Genomic DNA, 12583 nt, shown 5'->3' with positions numbered 1-12583 from the left:
CGGATCCTAGGTATACGATCAGCCATAACCTCCTGTAAATGCTCCTTGACCATTTTCCATGCTCTATCGACATCCAGCCCTTGCAGTTGTACATGCCATGGCACTGATCCAAGCAATCTCCTAAGCTTGTGATACTTGCCAGCAATGTAATTTCATATATATCCTGTCTTAATCAAAAATTCCACACCTTTAGCAACCTCCGGTCAAGACCTTATGATCATTCTCACCAATAGGTGGCAATGTGGTCATATTCATTACAGCCAAATTCTGAGATGCTATTACCAGATCAAGCACTCTTACACCCCTAGTATTTTCAATTACATGTTGTCTCAGATAGTTGTCCCTTAATAACTGAATAAAATCCATTGCCTTCCTCACATGTGTCCTCTCCTCCTTCCAAATCAATGTTACCATACTAGAAATCCCCCATAATAATTACCCTCCTTCTACGCATTGCTTTTTTTTGCTTATGCATACTATCTCCACCATCTATTCCATCACCTGGTCAATAGCAGCACCCAACTGTATATTTTATTCTGCCAGTCTCAATCTCACACCAAATAGCCTCAAATGAGCTCTTTTCACTATCCTGCGATACAACTTCAATTCTCCTTGGCTGCAGTTCATCAGCTATCATCAATAAAACCGCTCCCCCCATTTTATTCTCTCTGTTCCTCCTAAACACACTACAGCCTATACATTCTATCCCACTAACTATATCATCTTCCATCAGCCATGTTTCACTAATGCCAATAACCTGTGGCCAAGAAGAGCCAATCAAGGCCAAAAATTCTTCCTTCTTGTACCTAATACTCCTGGCATTAGTATACATGAAATGCAGTGATCCCTTTGTCCCACCCCTATCTTGATGCGTTATTCTAAATATCCCATTCCCATTTTTTTGTCCTTAGTACTGGCTCGGGTACATTATATACATTCTTACACTCAGCTGTCTCACTGATGTCTGCATATCCACTCAACCCCCCTTTCCTTGGTAGTTATAGTTTCCCTGGTTCTGCACATCCATTTTCACTTCATTCAGCAACACTTTTTCCAGTCTCCGCACACCAAATCCATACAAATGCAAGCCATCCATCTTGTATAAATCCTTTCGCACATCAAACTCATTCCACACCACACAGTCTGCATAACCTGCGCATAACGTCATTTGCGATTATGGCCCTCCTTCTAAACTCCTCTCTGTCAATACCATGGCAACAGACTCACCATTCTAACTCTGTCATTCTTTTCTTTCATTACTTTTAACAATAATTTCAAGTCCTCTCTCATACAAAAATTTATCTCCTTTCAATTCATTCGTACCTGCCGCAACTATCAATTCTTTCACCCTCTGTTTTTGCGCTCTAATACTCTCACTTACATCCTTAAATTTCGCACCCAGTAAGTATGATTTAGAGTATTTGTGTATTTGGAAGAACACACTCTCCTCCTGCATCTCTAACCTCGAACCTGCCCTATCCCTCTAGTTAAAATTTACTCCTCGATGAAATACTCAAATAAAGTATTCAGTGAACAATTCCACAATGTCCTCTGCATTAATCACTCTATTCACATTTTATCCCACAATGTCATTCTTCTACAATAATTTCTCCTCCTACTGGCCACATAGCTAAAAAAATTCCCTAGGATTTTCTTTCGATCATAGGCAATCTCTTCTCATATTTCAGTTTTGCCTTCGTTACAAGACTATTACTCTCCTGGCCTGTTTCTTATAATTTTTCATTCATCTGCTCTTCACCTATCTCCTTATATCTCTTCTGTAGCCTCTTTTTCACATTCAGTTCCTATTTAATATTGTTTGTCATCCACTTTACTCCAAATTGTGTCCTCTTCTTCACTACTGGAATATAGTTTACAATTGCTGTATATATACTGGCCTTCCAATTCCTCCCTCCATGAAACTTCCCCAAGTTGAAGTCTAAGACTATTATGATCACCTGTCTTATAATTCCACATACATTCCCTTCTCTTTGATACTCCTGCATGTCTATTAATCTTCCAAGTCAAAACCACATGGTCGCTCTCTCCAACTGGTGGGAGAGATGTCATCTGAGTTATTAACAACTCTTCTGATGCTATGACCAAATTCAAAACTTTCTTGTTCCCTTTATTACACATTGCCTAAGAGACTTGTCACTCAAGAATTCTAGAAATTCCATTCTCTTATTAATACATACATCTTCCTCTCACCAATTTATACTGCTGTAGTTACAATCTCCAATAACAATCATTCTTCTTGCACTCGCTAAGCTCAACTGTCTAAACATCTCACGGTCCCCATCCTCTGTGCTTCTTGGTTTGTAGCAACACCCACACTAAATATCCTGTCTTTCCCACCACTACCTCACACCATATGCTTACAAAATCATTAGTGTCACTGCCTACCAAAGCCTCCTCTCTTAGAGGATGTAAGTTGTCGCTTATCATAAGCAGTACTCCTTCACTACACTTTTCCTTTCTATCCTGCCAAAAAATGCTGTACCCTGCTACTTCTATTCCTGTTATTATATTCTCTTCTGTCAACCACGTCTCAGTAATCGAAATAATCTTTGGCCAGGCTGATGCTATCAGCACCACCAATTCCTCTCCTTTATTCCAGATACTCCTTGCATTAGTATAAAGCATAAAAACGCTACTGTTTCTATACCTAGCTTCATTCCATCTAGACTCCACTGGGCTCAGCATTACTTGATGTTGTCTCCCTTTCCCCAAGTACCCATTCCCACAAGAGGGCACCCCTGCTACCATCCACCCTGGGCATTCTAGTTTTCCTGCATTGACACACCAACTTATTCAGAACAGCAATCTCTCCAGATGCCTATGTCCTCATCATTCAAATACAAGCGGTCTCTCGCATACAATTCCTTTCTTTCCTCAAATTCCCTCCAAGCATCAACATATTCCAATCCTCTCTTCTGACACATTCTAGCTATTATGTTATTCAATATTACTGCTCTTCTGCTCAGCTCGTCACTATCATACCTAGGCAACATGCACACTATCTTTCCTCTCTGCATCTTCTTTCATACAATCTCAAGCAAGAATCTCATATCTCTCGCTGCCCAATTTACATTACCTCTCATGTCATTTGTTCCTACCATCACAATCATCTCGTCCACCCTTTCACCCCTCTTAATTGCCATATCCACACTTTCTTTTGTTCCTCCTCCAGGCAAACACTCTTCATGCATCCCATCTTTCACACAATGGATCATTGAGTCCCCATACATTACACCTCTTACCACCCTGTTCCACGATTGCTGACATGCATACCTCACCTTCTCTCCTCTAATACCTTCTCTCTATGTTCCCCTACATACCTGCCTTCTTGACATCACTTTATCTCTGGTTCCAGTGCTGCCTCACATTCTTCTCATTCCCTCTCTTCCACTGTTTCTATTCTCTCTTCTTCTATCATTCTCATATCGCTCTCTCATTCCCTCTCATCTGCTGTTCCTATTCTCTCCTCTTCTACCATTCTCATAACTCTCTCTCATTCAACAGGGAAACAGAGAGGCTCAGGGTGGACAGGGGTACACAGCACGAGAAAGGAAGATGCTTCAAGAGGATGTGAGAACATGTGTAGACACGAAAGGAATGGGATAACCTGGGATCAAGAGGAAACAGTATGAATTGAAGAGGGTTCTAAAATGAATAAGCAGAAAGGGAAACGGCCCAAGTCAAGAATGGAGAGATCACATCAAATGAGTGATATTACTGGAACTAGCCATAGATCCAGGAATGAGCTGTTATGTTTATATACAAATGCTAGAAGTGCAAGAAACAATTGAGATGAAATGGTTGCACTAATTGAGTCTGTCCAACCAAACATTGTTGGAATAAGTGAGATAGGGTTAGATGAGGACGACAACCTGACAGGAATAGAAATAGAAGGGTATGGTGTGTTTCGTTGGGATAGAAGGAGTAAAAAGGGAGGGAGAGTGCTATTGATGATAGGGAAAGAGTTATATCCATACAAAGTAGAGATGCAAGTGGGAAATAGTGCCAGTGGTCTTGAGGCAGTATGGTGTGAGATAGAGGTGAATGGAACGAAATACTTGGTTGAATGTTGTTATAGACAAGGAAATGTGGATGGTAGTGACTAAGAAATGTATAATCAAATTAACCAAGCAAATAAGAAAAGAGTGATCATTATGGGCGATTTTAATTATGACAATATAGACTAAAATGATGCGATAGCAACTGGAAGTAAAAAAAATGAGTTTCTTGAGTTTTTGAGGGATAACTACCTCAGACAGTATGTAACAGAGAGCACACGAGGATTGAGGGTCTTGGATTTGATCATCTCATCAGAGGCTGTAATTATAAATGAAGAGTCAAATCACCCACCAATTGGTGAGGTGACCATGAGGTGATTACCTGGGTGGTTGCCAGCAGAGTCAGGACCTCTGTAAGAAAAATGGTATTTGTGGAACTACAAGGGGATGATTATGAAGATCTCAGGAGACAGCTTGCAGGTGTAGCATGGAATGAAGAGTTAGTTGGAAAAGAGATCAATGCAGCTTGGGTGATTTTCAAAAACTATCCAGAAGATGCAATGTCTAAATGTATTCCAAGGGTGAGAAGGTTAAATAAGGTAGGTGTGAAATAGATGAATAAAGAGATTAAGCATGAGATACAGAGAAAAAGGGCATTATGGAGGCAGCATAAGAGAATTGGAAATAACCAATTCCATGAGGATTACAAAGACCAAGCAAGGTGGGTAACTTGGTTGGTGAGGGGCTAAAGAGAGGTATAAACAGTAGTTAGCTAATGAAGCCAAAAAGAATCCCAGAAAGAATGATTATGGAAGGAAGACAATGATATGAGAAAATGGTAAAATGACAGCTGTTGCAGAAGGTGTGGTGGAGATACTTAATGAGCAACTCATAAAGGTCTTTCAATACTGTGAAGGTGACTTCATGGACAGATTGAGAGCAGTTGATGATGGGGAAGAGAGAGATTGACTGTAGGTGAGCAAGAGGTGTATGAGGAGTTCAGCAAACTAGATGTAAATAAGGCTGTGGGGCTTGATAATATATCACCACGAATTCTGAAGGAATGTGCCAGGGAGTTGACGCTAGCCTTTACATATTTTTTTAATATGAGTCTTGTACTGGGTCAAGTTCCTAAGGAGTGGAGGGAGGGAAAGATTGTGCCACATAATAAAGGAGTGATAGAAATCAAGTATCAAACTATAGGCCTATCTGTGTGTCAGGTTTGTAGTTAAGTTAAGCTTCTGAGAACTAGGATCTAGAATTGGGTTGACAACAATGGTAATATCTTTCAAGGTCAGCATGGATTTACTAAAGGAAGGTCATGTTTTAGTAATCTACTTACTTATTACAATAAAGTTACTGCTTCCATGCACAGAGGAGAAGGATACACAGTAATATACTTAGATTTCACAAACGCTTTTGATAGATTACCGCATGATAAGTTTTTAGTCAAACTAGAGTGGATAGGGTTGGATATTAGATTGGTGCTTTGGATTGGAGACTGGCTATCTGATAGGTATCAACAAGTTGTGTATGGGGGGAGTGATATCCAGGAAAAAGAAAGTTACTAGTGGCTTGCCTCAGGGGTCTGTTTCAGGGCCATTGCTGTTTAACTTGTAAATTAATGATATTGGTGAAGATTTGGATGCAGATATTCAGTTGTTTGCGGATGATGCAAAGTTGGGACAAACCATTGAGTAGAGAAGATGTGGCCTTAAAGAAGACTTGAATAAATTGAATGATTGGGTATTGGAATGGGGATATGAGTTCAATGTTGCAAAATGTAAGGTTTTAAAATTTGGAAAACAAAAATGGGATGCAGAATTTATGCTTGGTGAAGATATTATTATTATTATTATTATTATTATTATTATTATTATTATTCAGGCCTCCATGGAGTGAAAAGACTCATCGAGAGAGGTCCCTCCTAGGAAACTCAAAATCTATCACACCACTCCTTAAACGCATTGACTGTTCTAGATCTCACAACTCCATCAGGCAATGCATTCCACGGTTCAACCACCCGCCATGCAAAGAAACCACTCCTCACCCTCTTTCTCACAGTTTCCTTTCGTAACTTCCAAGGATGGCTCCCTTGTCATTACTCCTTACTGCTGTTCAACCAAGCAATGGAACTCCCCAGTGTCAACCCTGTAACCATCTCTCAACAGTTTAAAATTCTCTATCATATCGCCTCTCCTTCTATTCATCAAATTCTGCGGTTCACACTCTCTCAGCCCATCCTCCTCATAACTAACATTGTACAGTCCTGACACCATCTTTGTTATCTGCCTTTGTACCCTTTCCACAGTTAATTTATCCCCTTCAAATCCTGGGGACTAGATCTGAGAACAATAGTCTAAGTGTGGTCTGATCAGAGTCATATACAACGGAATGATAACTGTTTTATCTCTGCAGGTCAGTGTCCTTCTCATTATCATCAACCCCAGATCTCTTGTCTCCCCTACTTTCTCCAGTTTAACTCCTTCCATAGAGTATGCAACGTCCCATCGATGTTTCGCAAACCTCAAGACCTTACATTTTGCTACATTAAACTGCTAACCCCACTCGTCTGCCGATATCTCTAGTTTATTCAAATTCAATCAAATTCAAGCTTTTCCAGTCAATTCTATGTAAGGTGTTCAGGACATGATAAGAAAGGCAAGCTTCCCCATAGTTATTATATTTAATGTGTCGTTTATGTTCTTTTTGTCTGATAGGAATTGTGCATCCCGTGTCCTCTATATATGGTATGTTACAGGTGCAATAAATACAGTATACTCCAGGGTGGGCTAGTGGAGGGAGTGGGTCTTTAGAAGAGTTGAGTAAGATTTTTAATTTTGCAGGAGGTTTAAAGGAAGATATATTGTCAGAGGTGGAGGAAATAAGAGTTCTGGGGGTGATAGAGGATAAGGATCTGAAATTTAGGGGACACATAGCCAAAACTGTAAAAACAACACAAAAGCTTCTAGAAATGCTTTCATTTAGTGTTGCATGGTGATCAGCATTCATTTTAGAAATTATGGACTTCACAACCATGTTATAAATAACTCTTTTAATTTCCTGAAATTTCAATATTCATATTAAGATCATCATCTGGAGCATATATAAAAAAAAATATAGAGGACAAGCTGAGTTACGTTACATACAGTAAGCTAGAGAAACAATGATTTGATCACAGTTTATTCTACTGCTATGAAACTCTAGTGAAAAAAAAAAAAATTAAACGTTAATTAATTATTTAGAAACTACATCAAGCTAAATTCTCTTTATGGTAACATGAGCAAACATTCTTTCTTATAGATAGAGTAGTTTTCTTTCAGTAACATTGATGTCCTAATTTTAGCATTATAACTGTTATTTTTGATTTAGGATCCTGGATTATCTAGTCCTGTTTATAGTTACTCTTAGAGAGGAAGGTTCCGTGGGTCAAACATGTGCCTTCCATATGTTTGGGATTTTTAGACCATTATTATTGTTTAGATTGGAGCGGTTGATAATAATTTCACAGGCTTCCTTAAATTTGCATTCACACCATGTTTTGGTGATGTAAACAACTGGTGCTTTTCCAGTCAATTCTATGTAAGGTGTTCGGGGCATGATCAGAAAGGCAAGCTTCACCATAGTTATTATATTTAATGTGTCATTTATGTTCTTTTTTGTCTGATAGGAATTGTGCATCCTGTTTCCTCTATACATGGTATGTTACAGGTGCAATAAATATGGTATACTCCAGGGTGGGCTAGCGGAGGGAGTGGGTCTTTGGATGAGTTGAATAAGAATTTTAATTTTGCAGGAGATTTAAAGGTGACTTTGAGGTTGTATTTTTGTAGTATTCTGTTTATTGTATCTGATGTTCCTTTAATGTAAGGAATGGTTATAGTTTTATTGTAGTCTGGTTTATCTTTGTTTTTTTATTGAGGTCTTGTAGAGAATTTTGTTAACAGTGTTTTGGCTGTAACTATTTTTTAGAAAAGTATTGCTGATAACTTTAAATTCATCATTCAGTGCATGTTCATTGGAGCAGATCTTCAAAGCCCTGTTTTTTAGAGTATTAATGACACCTAGTTTTTGTGTTGGATGGTGGTAGGAGTTTATGTGTGTATATTGGCCAGTATGTGTCGGTTTCCCATAAACAGTGAAGGAAAGTTTGCCAGAAGGAAGACGTGTAACAAATGTATCTAGAAACAGAAGTGTGTTCTGTTTTTCAATCTCAATTGTGAACTGTATGCGTTTGTGTTGTTTGTTTAGGTGGCTAAGGAAAGTGTCTAGTGTCTGGCAGCCAAGGGACCAGATCACGAAAACATCGTCAACGTATCTAAGACACACTTTGGGTTTTAAAGGAGAGGAATCAAAAGAATGTTGCTCAAAACGTTCCATATAAAAGTTGGCAATAGGGGCGGGGGGATAATGGCAAGCCCATGGCTGTGCCTTCTTTTTGTAGGTAGAAAGCATTTTGCCATTCAAAATAACCAGAACGTAATACATGCGCAAAGAGCACCGTGATATCTGGAGGGACTTTGTTCTGTAATAGAAGGATTGTGTCATTGATTGGGACATTCATAAAGAGGGTAGAGATGTCAAAACTGACTAATAAATCATCTTTTTCTAATGTAATGTCTTTGATTATGTTTATGAAGTGTTGTGTGTTTCTGATATAGGAGGGGGAATGACCTACCAACTCCTTGAGTGTTGCCACTAATTTCTTGGCTAGGTGATGATTTGGGCTATCTATCCCTTCGATTATCGGCCGGAGTGGTGTGTTTTGTTTGTGTATTTTCGGTAGCCTGTAAATTCTCAGGGAACGAGCATAGTGCAGAAGTAGTTTTTTAACCGTATCTTCAGGCCATGTAGTAATTGATTTAAGTAGTTTCTCTGTTGTTTTTTTTTATTCTACTGGTTGGGTCATAGTTAACGAGTTGGTGTGTATTATTGTCCAAGACTAGCAGATTAATTTTTTCTAAATAAGTGGTTCAGTTTAAAATAACGGTGGCACTTCCTTTATCGGCTCTAGTTATCACAATGTCCGGATTTGATTTTAATGATTTCACCGCTGTTAATTCGTGTTTCATTAAGTTGTTTGTTATTTTTTGTTATAATTTATATTTAAAATGTTGGTGGTTTCTAAATGCATTTTGTCTACTATGTTATTTGGAATGAATCTTAAGGCCTCTTTCAATATTATAAATAAAATCCAGTTTGTTTATCGATCTGGGTGCTATGGCAAAATTTAGACCTTTGTTAAGTACCGAGAGTTCATCTTTGTTTAAGGCATGGTTGGATAGGTTAACTAAGTTACTGTTACCTGCAGGCAATTGGTGACTCCCGTTGCTTTTTGCTTCTGGTTGGTTGTTACCGTCACTGTGGAGAAATTTGAATATTTCCGGTGGTTTTGTCGATCTTTTAGGCTATGAAATTTGGAAATGGGATTTTCTTTCTTTGTTTGAAGGATATGGTTTGCCATGTTGTCCGTAATCTTTTCTAGGATCATCCAAATATCTGCATTCAAGTAACTTGAAAGTTCAGATTTTACATTTTGTACCAGGTAACAGTAACATAGTTAACCTATCCAGCCACGTCTTCCTCTCTAAGAGTAACTATAAACAGGACTGTAGATAATCCAGAATCCTAAATCAAAAATAATTATTGCAATGCTAAAAATAGGACATCAATGTTACTGAAAGAAAACTATCTATAAGAAAGAATGTTTGCTCATGTTATCATAAAGAGAATTTAGCTTGATGTAGTTTCTAAATAATTAATTAATTTGTATTTTTTTTTTTTTCACTAGAAGTAATGGCAGTAGAATAACCTGTGATCAAATCGTTGTTTCTCTAGCTTACTGCATGTAATGTAACTCAGCTTGTCCTGTATATTTGTATATGCTCCAGATGATGATCTTAATATGAAGATCGAAACGTTGTAAAGTCCATGGCTTCTGAGAATGATGTGGAGGACAATGACTTGTAGAAGTGGAGAGATTCATGTTCCATTGTATAAGGCTTTGATTAGGCCACACATGGACTATTGTGCCCAGATTTGGTCACCTGGTTTTCAGAAGGATGAAGAGATGCTGGCAATGGTTCAGAGGTGACTGACTAAGGTAGTTTCTATCCTCTGGAATGTCGAGTATGAGGAAAGATTGAGAAGTGCAACTTGCAGAGTCTGGTGACAGGAGGAAGAGGGGAGATATGATAGAGACCTACAAGTTATTAAGGAGTTGTTATAGATAAATGCTAGAGAGGTTCTACAGAAAATAGTGGGAGATCAGGGGAGAATCAGAGGTCATCCCTGGAAACTGTATAAAGAGAGTGTGAGGGGAGTGAGAAGCAGGTTTTTTTCATGCAGAGTTGTGAATGATTGGAATGCCTTGCTTGAGAATGTGGTGTCTGCAGAGAATTTGAGTGTGTTTAAAGCATGGAATGATGAGCTGTGGATATGATAAAAAGACCTCCTAGATGAGTCTTTGACTCCATGGGATCTTGGGTAATAATAATAATAATAATATCTCTTTTCCCTTTTCACATTGTATCATATTGTGAATAGACTATGATGATGACACAAAATGCCTCAGATCTCTAACCTACACATGAGGATACTAAATATTTTGTCAGATGCTAATTACATAACTATATTCATTTCTGCTGATAACACACTTGTACAGCAATTTTTCAGTGTTAGCTAGTGAATTTAGCAGTAACGATGAGTAAAAACTTTCTTTTATACTTTCATTCTCTATCATCAAATGAATTAAGGGGGGAAAAAAAAGAGCACAAACCTTAAGAACCATCTCTACTGTAAAAACCCCTGTAAAGGCATAATCAAAATAGTTGAGAATACGATTGCTGTAGGACTCCTCCATGACTGGGTCTTCAGCAGCTAAAGCTATGCTACTTAGTGAAATTATAATCATAATGAAGAGATCAAAGTAACGAAGATTAACTACATAGTGGGCTGCACGACGAATCCTATAAAAAAAAAGAAGACGAAAAGAAACTTTAAAAATTATCTCAGAAATAGGATCTAACTTAAATTTAAATTTTCATTTTTGCCTGCTAGATACAATTGTTTCATCTTGATCAACTAATATTAAAAATAATTACAGGACTAGCATATATCAAATTAAATGGAATATCTATTCTCTTCATATATATGGCTACAGCTCTAACAATGTCATTCACAACTTGGGGAGAGAAGCAAGTCACCAAACAGATGTTCACTGGTGGCTCCAGTGAACATCTTGATCAAAGTAGGAAAGCAATATTTATCTCTAATTTTTAACGGTACCTGTGGCATAACTATAAAACAACAAATTACATGATAACCACAGTAATAAACTTTAATGAAAATATAAATATTTCATAATGAAAATAACAGTACACCATCAGTATGTGGAAACAATAACCAAATCAAAGAGCAGAAATACAACAGACATACAACAACTGGTTTAGCAATTAAAAACAGTTGCTGCAAGCTAGAAATTAATATTAATAAATAATAATAAAACTATATTTGATGTTTGCATAAAATGAGAATCCCTCAGACTTTTGTTAGAGAGAAACATTCATGCTGATTTAGGCTGATGTAAAAGTGCAGCATAATTGAAAAGGAATTCATATTGAAAATTGCTTCTGTGGAGATGACAAGCTTCATTCTACAGGATACTTTGTTCAGTGCCAAATACTAGTCTGTGTCAGACCAGACTTTTGAGGTTTCATGTTTACAATGTAGTATTGATATTCATTGATTCTTTTTCCACAGAATGGCCTATCTGCCCAATATATGTGAATTATATTTGCAAGAGATCTGATAAACATCAGCTAAAGAGCAGAGTGATCGTTTGTCTTCTGTAGATGGCAAGAGATGAGAGAGTAACAACCTTCATGGTGGGGAGTCGCATAGAAATCCACAAAACTCAACAGAAGAAAACTGTCACTCCTGTCAAACTGACAGCAAATGCTATCGTTGTGTTCTGATAATTACTTGATTGAGTGTAATGTAGTGTAGAAATAATTTAAAATGTAGCTGACACCTAATGTCCTTACATGGCATCCTCTATGGGTCAGATAACTACAAAGTTAATTCCGAAAAGTTTGACTATTAGGTCTTAAAATGATAGTCTCTCAGATCTTCGGTAAATAAATGACTATACTTATCGGGGATGCGAGAGTGTTTCAAAGAGGATCCTGATTCTAGGAATAGCCTCTCAGACCTGTAATGACTTCTATGTAATAAAGATGTTTGTCTCCATCTGATCCTATAAGAAGGAGTATCCAGAACATGGCCTGCCAATCTCAACTTGCCATACAGATGATCTCGGATCTAATTTTTATTTTCAAGGTGTATGTTAACTGATCTACCAGTCTGTCCAAAGTAGACTAATTTGCAGGCACAAGGAACTTTATACACTCCTGGATGTTCAAGAGGATATAGTTAATCTTTAGGAGAATCTATAAAAGTAGATAGTTGAATGAAAGGGTTGAAAGTATGGATATCATATTCAGAACCGGCGCTAGGGTCTTTTCTGCCCGCATGCAATTACTATCTAATCACCCCTGTAACGA

General features: G+C 37.8%; 1 protein-coding gene across 1 annotated transcript in view; it reads right to left on the bottom strand.

Annotated features, from left to right (window-relative positions):
• Positions 1-12583, bottom strand: part of LOC150100847 (voltage-dependent calcium channel type A subunit alpha-1-like) — a 1659894-nt gene that overhangs the window by 1052317 nt on the left and 594994 nt on the right. The window contains exon 24 of the mRNA XM_090401918.1: positions 10798-10987. Coding sequence (XP_090258044.1) covers positions 10798-10987 — 190 coding nt within the window. The remainder of the gene's footprint in view (positions 1-10797; positions 10988-12583) is intronic.

This window comes from Typopeltis vanoorti, chromosome 12 (genome assembly GCF_054136105.1).
Source record: "Typopeltis vanoorti isolate ZY-2024b chromosome 12, IOZ_Tvanoo_1.0, whole genome shotgun sequence".
Lineage (NCBI taxonomy): Eukaryota > Metazoa > Arthropoda > Arachnida > Uropygi > Thelyphonidae > Typopeltis > Typopeltis vanoorti.
This window is presented reverse-complemented; position numbering and strand designations above follow the sequence as displayed.